We start from the raw sequence: 19,950 nt of genomic DNA, 5'->3' as shown, positions 1-19,950 counted from the left end.
CTTTGCTGCATTTCGCCTTCTCCACAGCACTTGTCACCTCTTTCTGACTCGCCCGTCCACTGCAGACCCTGCCCACAGGAGGCCAGGTAACATGTCTGTCATGGGTCCTGAGCCAGCCATGCTGCAGCCCCGTGGAGGAAGCTGCCCGAATGAATGCTCAGTGCTCACCCAGGCCAGGAGCTTGGTGTCCCTTCCTGCGTGGCAGATGGCCTCTGCCAGGGAAGTCTTCTCCCCCACGGTTCAGAGGCCCACTGCATGACCGCAGTCAGTGACACACGATGGCACGGAAAAGAATATACCCGCTGCGGCGTTCCAAGAACTTAAGCAGGACATAATATATTCACCAATGACAGATCNAGGAGGTTGTTTCCTGCTTTCTCCTCTAGGGTGTTGATAGTTTCCATGACAGATCTTTTAAAAGATGCACAAAGAGGGGCACAAAGAGTGGCTCAGTGGATTAGGCGTCCGACTTCAGCTCAGGTCATGATCTCACGGTCCATGGGTTCGAGCCCTGCGTTGGACTCTGTGCTGACAGCTCAGAGCCTGGAGCCTGCTTCAGATTCTGTGCCTCCCTCTCTCTCTGACCCTCTCCTGCTCCCACTGTCTTTCTCAAAAACAAACATTTTTTAAAATTAAAAAGAAATAAAAGATGGACAAAGAAAAATGACAAACTAAATGTACTAAGATGCTAATGGTGATCGTTTTAATGGTGACAGGAGAAAAGGGGAGAGTTTCTTTTCCCCCGCATTTCCCACATGAGGAGGCTCCATGTTAAGCCTGAGACCTCAGCACACACAGTGAACAAATCCCAGGCCCCGCCGTGGCAGTCCATGGCCATCACCTTTGCGTGGCATTAGCACACTGGAGGACACATTAAGTTGGCAGAACAGAGGTGGCAAAAGAAGCTTGTGGACCAAAGGAGGCCTCTGGACAGGGTGACCAGCTCATCCTGGGGTATCTGGGGCTTTCCTGCTATCAGCACTAAACGTCCCATGTGCCCAGAAAACCCCCAGTCCTGCGCATACCGGGAGGGTCCCATCCAGTCGCACCCCTGCCTCTTTGACTCTGCTCTCGCCAGCAGTCCTGCACATAACTAATTCACTTTGCTACATTCGCAGGATACGAGGTAAGGACACAAAAGTCAACTGCATTTCTAAATAATCAGAAAATGAAGTTTAAAGAAAAATAACATAAATGTCCAAAAACGTGACATATGAGAGAGAAAGTTAACAGAGTAAGTACAGAATCAGTCTACTGAAAACTGTAACAAACTGCCTAGAGGAATTAAAGGTGACCTAGCTAAATGGAGTGATAGACATACCATATAAATGGACAACATGACAGTGTTGTTAAGATATTTATTGTCAATTCTTCCCATATTAATCTACAGACTCCATTCAATGCCCTTCGAAATCCCATCAGGCTTCTAAGTAGAAACTAGCAAGCTGATCTTAAAATTTTATGTCAGAAGAATATTAAAGATGACGGCTAAGTTGGGAAGACCTCCCTACCAGTCTCCAGGATTATTTATAAAGCTACAGTATTCAAACAAACGTGGTGCCTTATAAGGGTAGACAAACAGACCAAAGAATAGAATGAAGAATTCATAATTCACAAATGTGGTCTCTTATTTTATGTCATAGGTACCGGTGTAACTTAAGGAGAGAGGAAAGTCTTTGTGATAAATGATGCTGGAGCAGCCACTTATCTATAAGGAAAAACCTTGCCCCTTATCTATACCACACGCGTGTGCGCGCGCACACACACAAATTAATTTCAGATGGATCATAGACCTAAATGTAATACCATAAAACTTCTAGAAAAAAAAGATAGGGAAAAATTTTTGCAATCTTAAGATAGGCAAAGATTTCTTATGGCATGAAAAGCACACAATGGGGAGTGCCTGCGTGGCTCAGTCAGTTAAGCCACCGACTTCAGCTCAGGTCATCATCTCATGATCCGTGAGTTCGAGCCCCGCGTTGGGCTCTGTGCTGACAGCTCAGAGCCTGGAGCCCGCTTTGGATTCTGTGTCTCCCTTTCTCTCTCTGCCCCTCTCCCACTCATGCTGTCTCTCTTTCTCAAAAATAAATAAATTTAAAAAAAGAAAAGCACAAAATTTAAAATAAAAAAATGAGAAAGGAGACTTCATCAAAGTTACAAGCTTCTGCTTTTCAACTGAGGGAAAATACTTGCAATTTATCTGACAAATGATACCCAAAATATATGAAGAACTCTTAAATTCAACAACTCAAATTTAAAAATGGGCAAAAACATGGGCAAAAACTGTGAACAGAGAGTTCATAAAAGAGATACAAAGGGCCAAATGAGCAGTGAAAAGAGGTCCAAGAATCTTTATCACCTGACAAATGCAAGTAAGATAATCTGTGCAAATGCAACAGTGTGGAAAAAATTAAAGACTGAGAACACCATGGACTGAGAGTATGTACCTACTGGGATTCTTATACATAGTCCCAGTGGGAATGTAAAATGGTACCACCACTACCATTTTACAGGCTCTTACACACACACACACACACACACACACACACACACACACACCATATGACCCGGCAATTCCACTATGTCTCACTCAGAAAACATGAAGATGCGGGTCTAAAATGATTTGTAACACAGAGGTTCACAGCAGCCAAAAACTGCAAACAATCCAAACGCCCATGAGCTTGTGAACAGACAGGCAATCCACGGGAATCCTACTCGACAACGAAAAAGAACACAGGTGAATCTCAAAAGCATTATGCTGAATAAGGCTGAAAAGACTACAAACTGTATGATTCCATTAAAAGAAATTCTAGTAAAGACAAAGCTCTAGTGACAGAAAGCAGGTCCAGTGGCTGCCAGGGGTTGGGGTTGGGGGTGAGGGGCCAGGAGAGTCTGGGGCAAAAATACTGTTCATATCTTGACTGTGGCAGTAGTTCCATGACTGTACATATTTATCAGAACTCAACAAACTATACACTTAAAATAATGATTTTATTGTATGTAGACTGCACGTCAATAGAGCAGATTAAAAGGCAGGAACTGGTTAGAGGGGTTCTGGGAAGGTGGCAGCGATAAAGTGTCATGGGTTTTGACTCTGAATCCCCACATAAAGACAGAGCAATGTGATGGCGAAACCAAATACCAGGGGCATACTTTACAACAAAGCTAATCGACAAAATATCCTCAAACACACCCCAAAATAAAAGCAGATGAGGAAGATAACAAAGGAGAAAATCTAAGTGACCTTGGGTTTCATGAGAACTCTGTGGATACGCCAATAGCATGATTCCATGAAAGAAACAATTGGAAAGTTGGGACTTAATTAAAATTAAAAACTTCTGCTCTGCAAAAGACACTCTAAGAAGAACAAAAAGACAAGCCGCAAGATTGGGAAAAAATTTTTGCAAAACACGTATCTGATGAAGGACTGGTATCCAAAATCTACAAAGAACTCTTAAAACTCAACAATCAGAAAACAGACAACCCGATTAAAAGATGGGCAAAAACCCCTGAACAGATAGCTCACCAAAGAAGACATACGGGTGACAAGTAAGCACATGAAAAGACACCCAACATCAAACGTCATCAGGGAACTGCAAACTAAAACAATAAGGTACCACTGCACCCCTACTAGCCTGGCCAGAATCCGAAGCTCTGACGATGTCGGCTCCTGGAGAGCTGAAGCAACAGGACCTCTCACTCTTGGCTGGTAGGAATACAAATGGTGCAGCCACTTCAGAAAACAGCGTGGCAGTTCCTTACAGAGCACAACAGCCTTACTACACAATCCAACAATCACACTCCTTGTTATTATGCAAATGAGTTGAAGACTTATGCCTGCACAAAAACCCGCACACCAACATTTACCATAGCTTTGTTCATAACTGCCAAAACCTGGAAGCAACCAAGATGTCCTTCAATAGGTGAATGGATACACTATGGTATACTGAGCAATTAAAAAGAAATGACCTATTAAGGAATAAAAAGAAGCCAGTTTGAAAAGCCTACATAAGGTATAGTTCCAAGTATACGACATTCTGGAAAAGGCAAAACTATGAGACAGTAAAATATCAGCGACTGCCGAGAGCTCCAAGGAAGACAGGAAGGGTGGAAAAGGGGGTCCTGAGCCACTTAAGACTTCTGTGGCACCAATGTAGAGTTAGGTGTCATCCATGTTTGGCAAAACCCACAGAATGTTCACTACAGGGAGTGAATCCTAATGTAAACTACAGACTGGTTAACAAATAAATGAATCAATAACTGCCTTATCTACCATTACGCATGCGCCACACTAAGGCAAGATGTTAAAAATGGGAAACTGCTGCGGTGGTTTGGGAACTCTGTATTTTCTGCTCAGTTTTTCTGTAAACTTAAACTGCTCTGAAAAATAAATACCTAGGGGCACCTGGATGGCTCAGTTGGCTGAGTGTCCGACTTTGGCTCAGGTCATGATCTCACTGTTTGTGAGTTCAAGCCCCACGTCAGGCTCTCTGTCAGCACAGAGCCTGCTTCAGATCCTCTGTCTCCCTCTCTACCCTACCCCTCCTTGACTCACAAGTGTACGCACACACACGCTCTCTCTCAAAAATAATACACATTTAAAAATACATAAATAAATATCTATTAACTAATTAATTTTTATAATAGGTTTTCCTTTCTTTTTTTTTTTTAACGTTTTATTTATTTCTGAGAAAGAGAAAGAGAGAGAAGCATGAGCAGCAGAGGGTCATAGAGAGAGGGAGATACAGAATCTGAAACAGGCTCCAGGCTCTGAGCTGGCAGTCAGCACAGAGCCAGATGCGGGGTTCAAACCCATGAACTGTGAGATCATGACCTGAGCCGACGTCGGATGCTTAACCAACTGAGCCACCCAGGTACCCCAATATCTATTAATTTAAACAACAACAACAACATAAGCCAATAAGCCAAACCCAGCAGCATCACAAAGCCTGCCTTTATCACTGTCCGTGTAGGAAGAAGCACATGGAAGAGCATGTCCGATGCGCCTAAGCACCGAAGTCCACAAGTGGCAACAGGTACTCAATGGAAACACCACAGGTGAGGGCAGTGGGCGGAGGGGGGGGGGGAGCCTGGGAGGCTATCATCCATTCCAACATTAGGGGAAGGCTGGAGCCCCATGAAGTCTCAAAACTGTCCTTCCAAAGACAACAAAGATGAAGGGACAGACACAAGTGGGAGAGGGAAATGGAGCCAGGAAATCTTCACAATCTCAGAAACTATGTCTCCATATGCTTTTATTACAAGAAACAAACACAGAAATGGGAGCTCTGAAATTATCAAAGTTACCCTGACCCAGGCCTCCTTCTAAAATTCAAGGAAAATGTATTTCATCTGAAAAGGAGCTGTAGCAAAGTATCAGGATCAAATTCCATAGTAATTTATAACAAAAAAGAGAATAAGGAGCAGAACAACAGTCCCTACAGAGAGTAAGAGTCACTAGGAAAGATGTATCCACAACGGAGACCAAAACTGTACCCTTCAATTTCAAAGCAAGCTACCTTTCCTCTTGTTAATTAGGAAAACAATGGGGAGCCTGCCTGGCTTAGTCAGTGAAGATGTGACTTGGTCTTGGGATTGTGAGTTCAAGCCCCACACTGGGAGCACAGAGATTGTTTAAAAATAAAATCATTAACAAAATAAAATATGATAAAAAATATACATATACATATAGGGAGAGACAGAGAGACAGAAGAGAGACATATATGATAAACAATATGTATAAAAGAACGTAGATCAGAAAAACTGAGAAATGAGGTAAAAGAACTAGGGAGACAGAACAGCACAGCACAAATGAGCAGAATATAGTTACTTTAGGGAAAAGGGGAGGTAGAAGGAAGAAGGGTGCCACCTCGGTGGCTCAGTTAGTTAAGCATCTGACTTCGGCTCAGGTCATGATCTCACGGTTTGTGGGTTCAAGCCCTGGATCGGGCTCTGTGCTGACAGCTCAGAGTCTGTAGCCTGGTTCCAATTCTGTCTCCCTCTCTCTCTGCCCCTCCCCTGCTTATGCTCTGTCTCTGTCTCTCCCTCTCAAAAATGAATAAACATTAAAAAACATTTTAAAAAAAGAAGAAAGGAAGAAGTACTAAAAATGATTAAAAAATAAGTGACAAACCTTTAGCTCAGCAATTTTCCTCAAAGGACCATGGATATTGTGAAGAGACAGGTACTATTTTTAATGGTCCCCAAATGGAAACAACTTTCTTTCAGAAAGTACAACTAAAAAAATCCCTGACCTGTTGAAACTGGTTTATCTGTTTTCTCACTTTGACCTTGTTTTTCCAAATAAACTGGGGTCTTAAGGCATCTTGTAAGAACACGTGCCTACTGTCAGATAAATCACCATTATGACGTTAACAGGGTCATGATTACTCTGCTCCTATGAATGAAGTATGTTCATTAAAATGATCATTAATTACTGGACAAAAGGGCCTTCAGTGAAACTTACTTTGATGTATCCAAACGTTGGTAGCGTCTGGTTGGATAATTTCCTTGGTGTGTCTATTTCTGGATTAACATGGTGTCGATCAGGACATATCCTTCTGTCTCTGAAAAAAAGTAACTAGATTTTAAAAGCAAACAAAAAACCAGTAAGTTTTAACATATGTTAAAGTATTCTTAAGGAAAATTAATCTATAATTGGAATCAGAGGACTTTTATTCCAAATACCTTAAAGTTAAGTAGCCTTTTAAATACTTTCGACACTAACACGCACATTAATGAAAAAGGGTCCTAAAATTTAATTAACGCTAAATAAACTTCAAGAGTTACTTCATTATTTCTTTAGACAGTCTGTAAATGAACAAAATGTGCTTCCAAAACAAAGACTCTGAATCAGAAATTCATCTGTACAACCCACAACAAAGGCTAATCACCTCTAAACTGGAAGTCACTCTAACCCAAACTGAGAAAAGTCACAGCTTCTGTTTCAAAAGTCGATATTGTGTTTAAAGGCATAATGGAAACTGTCACTAACAACCTGTTTAATGTACCATAATTCAACACTTATCTTAGATTCTATAGTTATCTTAAAATTAAACTCAACCCGATAGGTATCAGACTCCTACTACCCAGTCTCAGTAATCTCAGATCAAATACTGGCATCATGCCTAGATCGGGGAGAAGGGTCCCTTGACTGTTAAGATAACCAAGCTCTCCAAGGTGATTTATAGTAGCAACACGCATGCTATCAAAATTCAGGCAATGTTTCTGAAGAAACTGACAAGCCTGTTCCAAAATGTATCTGAAGATGTAGCTGACTTAAAAGTCAAAAGAGCCCTGAGGAAGAGCAAAATTGGAGAATGTGTGTCCTAGGTTCCAAGGCGTGCTAAAATATCAGCTACAGCACTTAGGAAAGTGTGGTACCAGCATAAGAGCAAAGAGACCACTGTAACACAGTCCACAAATGGACCACAAATACTATCGTCTGGTTTATGTCAAAGGCACCAGCTGAGTGACAACACAGTGATATTTTAAATAAAGGATACTGGAGTAAGTCATTATCCACATGGAAAAAAGTAACTCTTGCCCCGTACTGCACACTTAACACAAAAATTCTCATTCTACATTATACACCTAAGTGTGAAACTATCCATAAAGCTTGTAGAAGAAAATATAGAAGAGTGTCTTCATGACCTAGAGGTAGGCAAATATTTCTTACATAAGGACACTAAACAGTAGTAACCATGAAATATTTCATCAAAATTAAAAAGGTCTGCTCATCAATAGACTTCTAATGAAAAGGCAGGCACTTGGGTGGCTCAGTCGGTTATGTGTCTGACTCTTGATTTCAGCTAAGGTCATGATCTCATGGTTAGGGAGTTCAAGCCCCGCCTCCAGTGCTTGGGATTCTCTCTGTCCCTTGTGGTCTCTCTGCCCCTCCCCTGCGCATGCGCTCTTTCTCTCTCAGATAGATAGATAGATAAGATAGATAGATTAAGTAAGTAAGTAAATAAAATTTTAAAAGAAGAGTGAAAAGGCAAGCCATGAACTGGGAGAAGATCTCAAGGCATACCTCTGACAAATCAGTTCTAAGTCGAATAAATAAATTACTCCTACAAACCAATAAGAAAAAGAATAACACTCGATGTAAAAAAATTGGCAAAAGAGGGGTGCCTGGGTGGCTCTAGCCGGCTAAGCCTCAGACTCTTGATTTCGGCTCAGGTCATGATCTTGTGGTTTGTGGGATCAAGCCCCATGCTGGGCTCCACACTGAGTGTGGAGCCTGCTTGGGATTCTGTCTTTCTCCCTCTTTCTCTCTGCCCTTCTCTCCCATGAAATAAACATTTTTTTAAATGGGCAAAAGAACTGAACAGACACTTCACAAGAAGAGGATGGTCAAATGTCCCATGAGCATATGAAAAGACACTCCACATCATAAATTGCTAGGGAAATACAAATGGAAGCCATGACAGGGAGCCCCCACACCCCCACGAACACTGTGGTTCTGTGAGGGTACGGAGCAACTCGCTTTCTTACACTCTGCTGATGGGATTGTGAAAGAGTCACACACCTTGGAAAGGTTAAACGTGTGCTCACCCCAGGACCCAGCAATCTCAAAGTCTACACCCAAGAGAAATGGGTGCGCGTTGCCACAGACAGACATGTGCAAGAGTGTTCACGGCAGTTTCACACATACTAGCCACAAGCTGGAAACGATTCCTCTCCCATCAACAGGAAAATAGATATACACACTGTGGTATTTTCATACAACAGAGCACTGAGTCACTAAATAAACAGATAAACAAATCCACCCAATATACGCAGGAACAAAGATGAATTTTGCAGGCAGTAAGCTGAATGTATGGCTCCATTTACATAAAGTTGGGAGACGAGTAAAATTAATCAATGTTGCTAAATGTCTGAGGGCAGTTACTTCCAGGGGGAGGGCAGACAGGGAAGGAGCAGGGGAGCACCGTGAGGAGGTGGGTGGGGGTGTACACCGGGCATACATAGGTAAAGGTCATCCAGCAGCAAAAGTGTATCAATGTGCACTTTGCGGTACATTTCTAGGTTTTAAAAAATGACCGCTTACTTGCAAAAACCAAAAGACTTAAGATATGGACAAAGAGGTCTTCTGGCCTTCTTATCTTCTTTGGCTTCTAGAACCCCAGCAGTAAACTCATACAGCTCCACAGGAATCCTGGCATCGGCTCGCTCCAGATAGCGCAGGACACCGACTGCGTGGCACGCGTTCCTCTCCGTCAGCAGCAAGACAGACTTGGCTTTCTTATCTCCCTGTTCTGCAGGAGAACCCTTAAAATTGGGGGTGAACAAAGGAAGCGGGTAATCCATCCCAGTCTAAGTGATATTACCCTGCGAACTAGGAATTTCTCATTGCACAGAAAATGCCAGTGGGGTATTAAAGGATGATGGAAATTAACCAAACCTGTTCGGCTGAACTCTGAAAATGATCAGACATGCAAAACAGACGTCCACCAAACACTTTGGGTGAGGAGGGGAAGCTGAAGTGAATCACACACGTGGCGTCAGTGACGGTCAAGAGCGGTATGCAGTCATCAGTTAAGGCTGGAGGAAAGGACCCGACAACAGCAGATGAGGCCGTGGCTCGCAGCACCGGCACTGTAGAGCAATTCCAGGAACCCACTGCAACACGCTTCTCTCCTGCGCTTCGCCTTGTAGAGGCCAAGAAACTCTATCCCCAACCCCCCCAAAATGTTGCAGCCCCGTGACTATATTCCAGAGTGAAGTTGTTTCCCTAACTATAGCTTGGAAAATGCCTCTTTCTATTACAAATCCAGGCTGCCCAGCTATTTTTCACTTATCTTCTACAGTCTGACTTTTAGATCTCTCACATTATTGATCACAACCATCTGTGACAGATTTCGTCAGAGGCACACACGCGCGCGTGCGCGCGCGCGCACACACACACACACACACACACACACACACGAGATGGTGGTCCTCAACCTGGAGCCCCAGGGACAAGGTCTGCACTAAGGGCTGCTGCCTCCTGACCCAAGCACTGCGGAGGCCCCTGCATTTGCCTCAGCACCAAAATCTTGGTGGAGCTTAACTTTCATGTTGAGATTTACGTTACTAATAAGCCCTCAGCAGATCTGGGAAGTGACGAGAAATCTGGAGACGAGGCATACAACTAAGCTGAAGACACGATTCCTATTAGCTCAGCCTTCCCTAAACGTAAGTAGAAATTAAAACACTTACCTAATACAATGTGAGAGCCAGAACTTAACTTCTTCTTCCACTGTTCTAAAACACTTTTTAAATTAAAAACCATTTCTTTATGCATTTTCAAGCAAAATATTGAACTGCTTTCTACTACCTAAAGATGAAACCAAACAAGCCAGTTCACAGTCAGGAACATAAGCTTGAAGTTAATCACTCCATCAATAATCATCAGTATAAAACATTTAAAATTATCTGTGAGGGTATTACTTCATCGATCCACTAATTGTAAGAACAAGATGACTGTAAATTTAAACAAATATATTTCCGAAACTCCACAGTCTGTATCTAAAAGCTTGCTAAAGTGAAATAAACGTTATTTTGCTAAAACCACTTTCCTTCAATACTGTGTGCATACATAGCCGTGTGTATTTATACACAGGTATATACATGTACACACACACATCAAATTGATGTGCCAACACACATTACATCTTTTCACAAGACCTCCAGTTATTCTCTGCTGGAAGGTGGATGTACTGATTCTTCTTTTTTAATTTGTATTTGGCTTCATTTACACATTTTACTATTTATGTAGAATTAGATTAAGTAAATCTGTAGACAATTTATCTGGCTTTTCTGGTAGCCATACGATGCTATCTCTTCATGTTATTGTCTCTAGCTTTTTAAACAGAGGGTACAGAAGACGCTGGCATTTCTTCATGAATGGGATCCTTTTAATGACAAAGCACAAAGCTCCCTCCTTGGGGAAAGCCTGATCCCACCTACCCGGCTCCTCATTCCAGGCCCTCCCCCTATCCCCGGACCCCACTGTCCTTTCTCACGGCTGTCTATTCTCTGCACACCAGCCACCTCATCCTGTGACTGATCATAAATCCATACAGTTTTACTTCCCTGGCAAATAATCAACTACGTGGTAATTCTCTGATGACTCTGAGATTCAATCATGGTTCAAACAAAAAATATGGACATTTTAGGTGTGGAAGGCTCACCTTACACACAATTTCTGTTTCGGCTACAGAACCAGTGAAGATCAAGGTCTTTTGTGCTTGACTTGGAATGAAATCTAGAGTCTGGAGTAAAGTAGAGGTTTTTTCACATTCCAGGCAAAGGTGCACTACCTGGTAATGAAAAACAGAAACAGTGTGGGTTTTAAAAACATTCTGGGTGCCCCAGCCTCACTTTTTATCACTAAGTTAGGATTTTATCAGAAAAGAATGTACAGAATGTCAATATAAATCGAAATACACAATTACAGATTTGTGCAGGAGAGGAAAGCTGCAACATTTTAGTTTATTAAGCTATGAAATGGAGGCTACTTGCTTGTGTTCCTCGGCCCCTCACCCTCCTCGGCGCCCCCTGAGCCTGCACCTGCTGGACACTGCCATAGAGAGCAGCCTCTTCCAGGGCCGTGACCACAACGTAGGGATCATTCATGAACTCTTTCATCAACTGTTCTATTTGTCTGCTCCAATGTACTCCAACGGCAACAATCTGATGTGGTGCAGATTCCCTTTCTTCAACGTCAATATTTCTTTTAAAGTTATCTAATATAGCAAACATCTAAAAGAAGTAGCATAATTAATTTCATCTTTATTTCAAAAGGGAATAACGGTTGATAGAACAAGAGATAAAGAATTCTACATTTTCTGTTCTCAGAGTGAGGAAGGCCTTTCCAAAGAAAAGAACAAAACTAAAAAGGAGAGAATGTTAAGTAACACAAACGGTATCTGGGTAAACACGTGTGACATATGCAACCAAGAATAACCTTACATAAAAAGTTCTACGAACAGACTAGAAAAAGGTGATCCTGCCAACAAAAGATAAGCAAAGAAAATGAATGAGAGCAGCTCACAGAAGAATAGTAGGAGTGGTGGTATACAGTCAGCAAGGAAGTACAGACTACGCTCCTGAGATGCCACGTTCAGCGAGGAGACTGGAAACGAAAGCTGGACTACAGCTGCCCTACTTCTGGGGGCGCAGGGTGTGTGCTGTGGCGGCACAATGCCTGCAGGAGCGGAAACCAATCTCTGCTTTCAGAAAGGCAACTCTACACTGCAGTATCCTGGATATTCGTTTTGCAAATAAGAACTGAGGCTTTAGAGGCATTCAGAAACCCTGCACAGGCCCACACAGTCAGCAAGTAACAAAGCCTGGCCTTGAACCTGGGACGTCATTGGTCCTAAATGAAATGCCTGTGCTCATGATGTTACGCTGGGCCCAAGAAATGCCTTCTTATAAGAATGCACAGTCTTTAGGGGCATCTGGGTGGCACAGTCGGTTAAGCTGAAGTTGGTCTGACTTCGGCTCAGGTCACAATCTTGTGGTCTGGGAGTTCGAGCCCCACGTCGGGCTCTGTACTGATGGCTCAGAGCCTGGAGCCTGCTTCACATTCTGTGTTTCCCTTTCTCTCTGCCCCTTCCCCGTTCGCAGTCTGTCTCTGTCTCTCTCAAAATAACATTTTTTTAAAAAAATTAAAAAAAAGAATGCATAGTCTTTGATCCATTAATCCCCTTCCGAGGAATTTATCCTAAGGGAAACATGCAAGAAAGGTGTATGTTCCTAAGACACACACATACACACACAGTATTAAATGTCCAAAAATGAGACCGTTTAAAAACTCATGTCATGGTCATGTTAGGCTCACTGGCTCCCTATGGCCAGCGAGCAATCATGCAGAATACTTACTAATAATACTCATGCTGTTGATGCCTGGAAAATGCAAGTCATAAACTAGCCAAGAAATACGGCCCGATGTTGTTAATTACATGTACTGACACAGGAATTTCTCCGAAACAGGAAGAGTGATTACTCTGAGCGTCCGACTATGGAGGTTGGGGTTTTTCAAGTACTTTTCTCTGTATCCCAAATTTTCTAAAATAAAACGTATTGCTTCCATAATTGCAAAAATACCGTTATTCTGGAAAACCTCCGTGGAAAAGAATTTTTGCTCTTCAAAGAGAACTTTAAAATTTCGGAAGGAAATCTCAGATAATTGTTCCTTCTTCATAATTATAAAGGTTTTAAAGGGAAACCTTATTTTAGATAAACTGGCTTCTTTCCCCGTTAGACACGTTTCCAGCTTCCTAAAAGCAGATGAGACTTTAATCTCGCTCACATCTATTTCTGAGTGATGAGGACATCTTGGTGGCCGCCATACTTACTTCTTCATTAGCTTCGAGGAATAATACTTCCACTTCATCCAACACGAGGTGGCAGAGTCTGAGAAATAACAAGCTTTGATACTGGAGAAGTCTCTGGAGGCTGTGGGGGGTCGTCACAATTATATCACCTATGTTTAAAAAAAATTAACATTTCAGGTTTTTCACAGGTGTTGCTAACATTTCCTTTGCTGAGATGCCACACGCTTTGTAGAACTGCCGTGTCATGACACAAACAAGCAGGTTTTCCTGCTCACGCGGGTGAGGCCCACCCATCCAGGACAACGCCTATCCATATAGGGTTAAATACCGGGCGCCCAAGATGTGTCATGCTCAAGGGCAGGGGGTGGGAGTTAGTCAACATCTAACAGGAGACAAGCCGACAAACAGTTGGTAAGTGAATGAAGTCACGTCGTGTCCTCAGCCAAATGGCTGTCAGCCACGAGCACCCCTTCACCCTCCGTGCCCACCCGTCCGTCACCCACTGTGCAGGCTGGACTGGTGGCCGTGGCTGCAGCAGCACAGGCGCCTGCCTGGCAGGGCTCCACTGGGCTCTGTGGGGAAAACCAAACAGCTGGGAAAGGATGCTTACAACCCCTCGGAAGCTTCATGTTTTTGGCTTCATCTTTGTGGAGTCCGATCGTTAGCAGCATCGGGTGAAGAGGCCTGGAGGACGCGCCATAGTCGCCCAGTAATTCAAAGATGAACTGGGCCTTTTTCCACCCAGGGCACACAATGACTGCCAGAGGCTGAGAAGACAAACAGACACACATAACTGTGGACAAAAGTCAGGAACTGGACAGTACCTGCACGGTGCGCAGACCATCTTCTTCTACAGGAAGCACTACACACATTTTTTGCTGTCTCCATTGTCATAGGAGTCTGAAAGGATCTAGTTCCATTAAAACAGATTTAGCCACATTGACTCAGATTTCCCTAGGGCTTACACTAAACATGTCACAAGTATTTCATTTTGTCTTTAAAACATTCTCAACAGAGTGGGACCTATCATTACTTCATTTTTCAAGTGAGGAGTCTGAGGCACAGAGAGGTAACGCTAGCTGTCCAAGGCTGCACAGCTAATACACAGTAGCAGTAGGATCTGAACCCAGGCAGTGTGGCTCCAGGGTACCAGGTGACTAACTGCTTCCTGAAAGGGGCCTTAGAAAAGGTTAACATCACTTCCTTAGGAGATTAAGTCTGCTACAGCACCATCTGAACTCTGACCTCCGCCATCCCAGAGTTCTCTCCTGAAGGTGAGCTGCCTGCCCAATACTTTCCTGGATGCGTGGTGCCAACTCACTGAAGGCAAGAACAAGTCTCCCCTTTCCTTGGGCCGTGGAAGGCCAGTGGGGGCAAGCGGCAGGTGGACACGCAGGCTGGCCATGGAGACGTGGAGAAAAGCAGAAGGAACAAGAGGCAATACCCGGACACAATTCCTGGCCGGCCAGGGTTCTATCTCAACGCGAGCAGCAACTTGTCCATAGGGGGCAGCTGCTAACTGAGGGATGCAGATGTTTCAATCAACACATACCAATTCACTACAGATTTCCAAAGGGAAATCATTAAAATTACATGGCAGAATCAGAAAAATGAGTGCCTCTTCCAAGCACAACTGCGTCTTTTCTACTGCCAGTTTTCACCATCCTGCCGAGTAACGGAACCATCCATAGCTCGGCCTCTGAGACAGGTCTGAGCCCAGGGTGCTCTGTGCCAGAGTCCCCCTGACCGCCTGGCCCCCGAGAGCAGGCGGCACTCCCCCACCACCCCCTGCGCCCACACTCCACTTCTCTCCTTTCCACCGNAGGGGGGGGGGGGGGGGAGCACTGCTGTGAGAAAGTAAGAGAATATGGGACGAGATGACAGAAAACCCAACCTCTAATCCCACTTCTTGTCTACTTGTCAACTGTTCGGCATCTGTACCAGTAACTTTTCACGAGGCTAATTTTCTTACCTATGAACTGGTGAAAACCATACACGGCCCGACCAACTCACACAGTTACCATGACAGAGGAACTAAATCAGCCAAGTAAGTTTATAAGCTATACGTTCATCCCTAAAAGCCAGAAATCTCTTGGCTCAGCCAGAGGCCACCATGGGGGTTCAAGAGGAGACTCAGGGTCAGAGTCAATGACTCTGATAAGTTCCCGTCCTATCATGGAAACCAAGTGAGTAATGTAACGTAAACTTCACCAAAGGTTACGTTACATTTAAAAATTTTTAAATAAATTTTTAAGCCATTTGGCCGTGAAACAAAATGGTCTCCAACTTACTCCGTTTCTGCTTGGTAAAGCCTTGTAACAGCCCCCTGTTTGCAGAATCGTAAGGAGCGGTGGAAGGTACAGCAGAGGGTCATTCCCGCAGTGAGAAATGACCACTGCATCACAGCCCCTCGCTATGGGAGGCCAAGAGTAGGATTCGGTGTGGCTGGGTCCCGGAAACTTGTTTCTGTGAAGGGCCTGCAAGACATCAACAGCCAGACACCCACAGATGAAGCACAGACAACAAAAACTCCATCTCTTTGCTCACTTCACCCCAAAGAGCCTCTACATATTGCTCAATCTGGTATTTTCTACCACCTGACTTGACAAGTCCTCCTGAATCTTTTCTCAGCACCAAACTCCGTCCACGAGACACCTGCTTTCCTAGGCTCCAAATCAAGAGGCTTGAACAAGCAGTCCGTGGACTGACCAGGTGCCTGGAGCCTGCCAGGGCAAGGGCACGGCTTCTCCTGATCACCTAGATACATCAGCTTCATTTCCAAAGTTTGTTTTGCTTTGTTTTAAAGTTATTAATGTTTATGTATTTTTTGGAGAAAGGTAGCGTGCAAGCAGGGGAGGGGCAGAGAGAGAGACACACACACACAGAATCTGAAGCAGGCTCCATGCAGCACAGAGGCCAACATGGGGCTTGAACTCAGGAACGGCAAGGTCAGGACCAGAGCCGAAGTCGGATGCTTAACCGACTGAGCCACCCAAGTGCCTCCAAAGTTGTTTTGTTTTGTTTTTTAATATGCCTTTATTTGCTTATTCTTCTATGTAAGTCACTAAAACCTCTCAAGTGTGGGAACAGAAAGAGCTCTCTGGCCACACTAACGTTAGCTCCCAAGAGGCGGAACTCATCAGCACGAGGTCTCGGTGAAGTCCTCGTCCCCAGGCCCTGAGCCCCAGCTGCAGCCCAGCCTGCTGACTCTGCATCCTGCATGCAGTGGTCATGCCCTGGGGTCTTCCTGCACCATCGCCCTGTCATCTGCAACGCAGGCCGTCCTTCCTGGTTGACGTTCTTGCTTTGGTGGAGAACATACTTCAGTATCTTCTTTCCTGACAAGAGTGCAGCATAAGTAAAATTTTTGGACACTCAGCACATCTGCAAATGTCTTCACGGATAGTTCCATATGGACCTCAAGGTTGGAAATAAATTTCCATTAGAAGCTGGAGACCGTGCTCCTCTGGTATAACCGAAGGCAAGTCCAAGTCTGAAGCCATTCCACTTCCTGATCCTACTGGTGGAGCGGCTTCTCCTCTCTGGAAGCCTTCATGACCTCGGAAGCCCCCAGGATAAACGCTTCACAAGAGCATGCCCACCATCCTGGCCCCTCGCTGTGCTGGGCTTGTGAGAGGGGCACTCTCTCACTTCCATTAAGTCTAGAAATCACTCCTATGTGGCTCTTCTCAGAATATTTTGTCCACTTTCCTTCATTCTTTTTTTTTTTTTTAATGTTTATTTATTTTTGAGAGAGAGAGAGAGACCATGACTGGGAGAAGAGCAGAGAGAAGGAGGAAGACACAGAATTGGAAACAGGCTCCAGGCTCGGAGCTGTCAGCACAGAGCCCGATGCGGGGCTCAAACTCACGAGCCGTGAGATCATGACCTGAGCCGAGATCGGACGCTTAACTGACTGAACCACCCAGGTGCCCCTCCTTCATTCTTTAAAAAAAAAAATCCCACTTCAGACACTGGACCTCAAATTGAGTTTCAAATTCTGTTTTCCCTATTTTCATCTCTCCGTTTTTGTGTTCTACTTTCTGTTACTTACATTTTATCTCTCCAACCTGCTGCTTGCCTTCTAATTTTTATAGCATTCCGAATTTCCAAAAAACTTATTCTCTATTCCTTATTATAGTGCCCTGGTATTGTTTAGTACATATAATATCTTCTCTGATCTCTGAGGATATTTATTTTGTTACATTTTCTTTTTTTACTTTTGTTATTTATTTTTTTGAGAGAGACAGAGATAGTATGAGTGGGGGAGGGACAGAGAGAGAATCCCAAGCAGGCTCTCCACTGTCAGCACAGAGCCTGATGTGGGGCTCAAACCCACAAAGCCATAAGATCATGACCTGAGCCGAAACCAAGAGTTGGACACTTAACCAACTGAGCCACCCAGGTGCCCCTAATGTTTCTATTTATTTTTGAGAGAGAAAAAAAGATAAAGAGTGTGAGTGGGGGAGGGGCAGACAGAGGGGGAGAGACAGAATCTGAAGCAGGCTCCAGGCTCAGAGCTCTCAGCACAGAGCCCGATGCAGGGCTTGAACTCACCAAGTGGGAGATCATAACCTGAGCTGATGTTGGATGCTTAACCAACTGAGCCACTCAGGCGCCCCGTAACATTTTATTGACTGCCTACAGTTGGTTTCCTTCAGAGTTCCTTTTGGTCTTTTTTAAAAAAGCGTTTTGTTTTTAGGTGGGAGCCTTCTTCAAATGTCGACAGATCCTGGATGTGTGTCTGCACAGAGGAGGAGCACTAAAAGCTGACGGAAGACGTGCGGGCCGGGCAGAGCTGGTTCCCGGGAGCATCCCCTGCAGGAAGCCAGCACACTAGGCAGGCGGTTTTACGGGGAGAACTCCAAACAGCATCATCTGAAGGGCACTTCTAGGGCCATTCAGTTCCTTCAAAAAGATCGTCCAAGCCCCTTGCTGAGAGGCTGACCGGGGGTTCTCAGGAAGCGTTAGAGGGAAGTTCAGTACCCCCCACTTCACTGTGCTCCTTCCTCTGCTAGTCAGCCACACTCCACTGCCTGTTCTCCATCTTCTGGAAGCCTGTGGAAATCTCTGGGCCACTAAAGGCTTCACTCACTCTTACTCAATTTCTCCTCGTGGGTTTAGCTTTATCTTCTTTTTTTTTTGAATCAAGAAACTAGATAAACACATTCTATTGATGGCAGTCTCTAGAACGGTTTCAGAAAGGACACTCGGAAGTATCTTGTAACTGCTCTGGCACCTTTCCCTTCTAAGCCCCTGTGCAGAACACATGTGAAAACTTGTTTCAGAAAAGCATTAAGAGTTACACAGTGGTTTCTCCACAAAAGAATTCTTCACTTATAAGAAGTTAACCTGAATTTATGAATAAATGAGGGGCGCCTGGGTAGCTCAGTCGGCCTAGCATCCAACTTCAGATCAGGTCATGATCTCACGGTTCATGGGTTTGAGTCCCGCGTCGGGCTCTGTGCCAACAGCTCAGAGCCTGGAGCCTGCTTTGGATTCTGTGTCTCCCTCTCTCTCTGTCCCTCCCCTCCTCGTGCCCTGGCTCTCTCTGTCTCTCAAAAATAAATAAACGTAACAAAAATAAATACATGAAAAATCAGTAATTAAAACGAAAAGCTGAAGAAAAAATTTCAAAAGCAAAGAAAATATGCAAGTGCAGCCTTCAAACTGTTTATTAAAAATCCTGTGTTAGACAGGTCAGCATTCCTTCACAAGTGCGGCCTCAGGGGCACTTTTACCTTTTTCAGGTCAGCCGAAAGTGGTGATGCATCAACTGACAAGCAAGGCTCGATCTTGTTCCGGAGCACAGGGACTGGCTGCGGGGACCCCGACCGCAGCTTCTGCAGCTAAAATAGCAGCCCATTAGATGCCTGCCCCCGCCTCTCCCCCCCACCCAGGGCATCAACCTCTTCATGCGAAGGAGGGAGATACCAGTGTCTGACTGCAACGTCAAAGCCTTGTCAAAGCCTTGGTACATATGCTTGTCAAAACCCACCCAAACTACCAAAAGAAAAGGAAAAGTATCTATTCCCCAAATTAAAAAAAAAAAAAAGAACAATTTCCCTAAAGCAATAATTCACCAGAGAATTTCTAAAAGGATGTCCTCAGGTAGAGTCCCCCACCTAAGGGGGTTTCTCTTCCAGCCTCAAATCCAGACAAAGAAGGAGAGGGATTTAAAGAGTAAAGAGGTGGCTTTGATTTTTAACTTTTTTTTTTTTTTAAGGCAGTATAATACCTTCTGAAGATCAGAGATTCCATCAGTTCTCAAAGGATCCGGATTTAAAAACTGCAATAATCTATAAAGTAGTTAAAAGGGCAATTCGAAGAAAAAAAGGGAGTGTTAATATTTTCTCGACTGAGGTGTCCTTTCAAATCTCCCTTGACAGAAGTAAAATGAAATATATAGTTGGCCCTCAAGCAACCTGGGTTTGAACTGTGCACATCAACTTCTATGTGGACTATTTACAGGACATTAGTGAGAACACGTTTCCCTTATGATTTGCTTAATAACATCTTCTTTTCTCTAACTTTATGGTACAAATAAACATGTGCTAGTCGGCTATGTTATCAGTAAGGCTTCTGGTCAACAAGGTATTGGCAGCTGAATTCCAGGGGAGTG

At 44.1% G+C, this 19,950-nt stretch overlaps 1 protein-coding gene across 1 annotated transcript in view; it reads right to left on the bottom strand.

The window, feature by feature from the left end:
• Positions 1-19,950, bottom strand: part of TDRD12 (tudor domain containing 12) — a 73,516-nt gene that overhangs the window by 17,572 nt on the left and 35,994 nt on the right. Inside the window, exons 12-22 of the mRNA XM_077754642.1 lie at positions 19,567-19,627; positions 19,070-19,177; positions 15,620-15,805; positions 13,939-14,095; positions 13,350-13,477; positions 11,557-11,748; positions 11,178-11,306; positions 10,204-10,321; positions 9,407-9,546; positions 9,053-9,273; positions 6,467-6,566 (exon numbers count right to left, since the gene is read on the bottom strand). Coding sequence (XP_077610768.1) covers positions 6,467-6,566; positions 9,053-9,273; positions 9,407-9,546; positions 10,204-10,321; positions 11,178-11,306; positions 11,557-11,748; positions 13,350-13,477; positions 13,939-14,095; positions 15,620-15,805; positions 19,070-19,177; positions 19,567-19,627 — 1,540 coding nt within the window. The remainder of the gene's footprint in view (positions 1-6,466; positions 6,567-9,052; positions 9,274-9,406; positions 9,547-10,203; positions 10,322-11,177; positions 11,307-11,556; positions 11,749-13,349; positions 13,478-13,938; positions 14,096-15,619; positions 15,806-19,069; positions 19,178-19,566; positions 19,628-19,950) is intronic.

The sequence above is a fragment of the Crocuta crocuta genome, unplaced genomic scaffold (assembly GCF_008692635.1).
Source record: "Crocuta crocuta isolate KB4526 unplaced genomic scaffold, BGI_CrCroc_1.0 scaffold121, whole genome shotgun sequence".
NCBI lineage: Eukaryota > Metazoa > Chordata > Mammalia > Carnivora > Hyaenidae > Crocuta > Crocuta crocuta.
The sequence above is the reverse complement of the archived record's forward strand: the minus strand, read 5'-3'. Positions and strand labels throughout refer to the sequence as shown.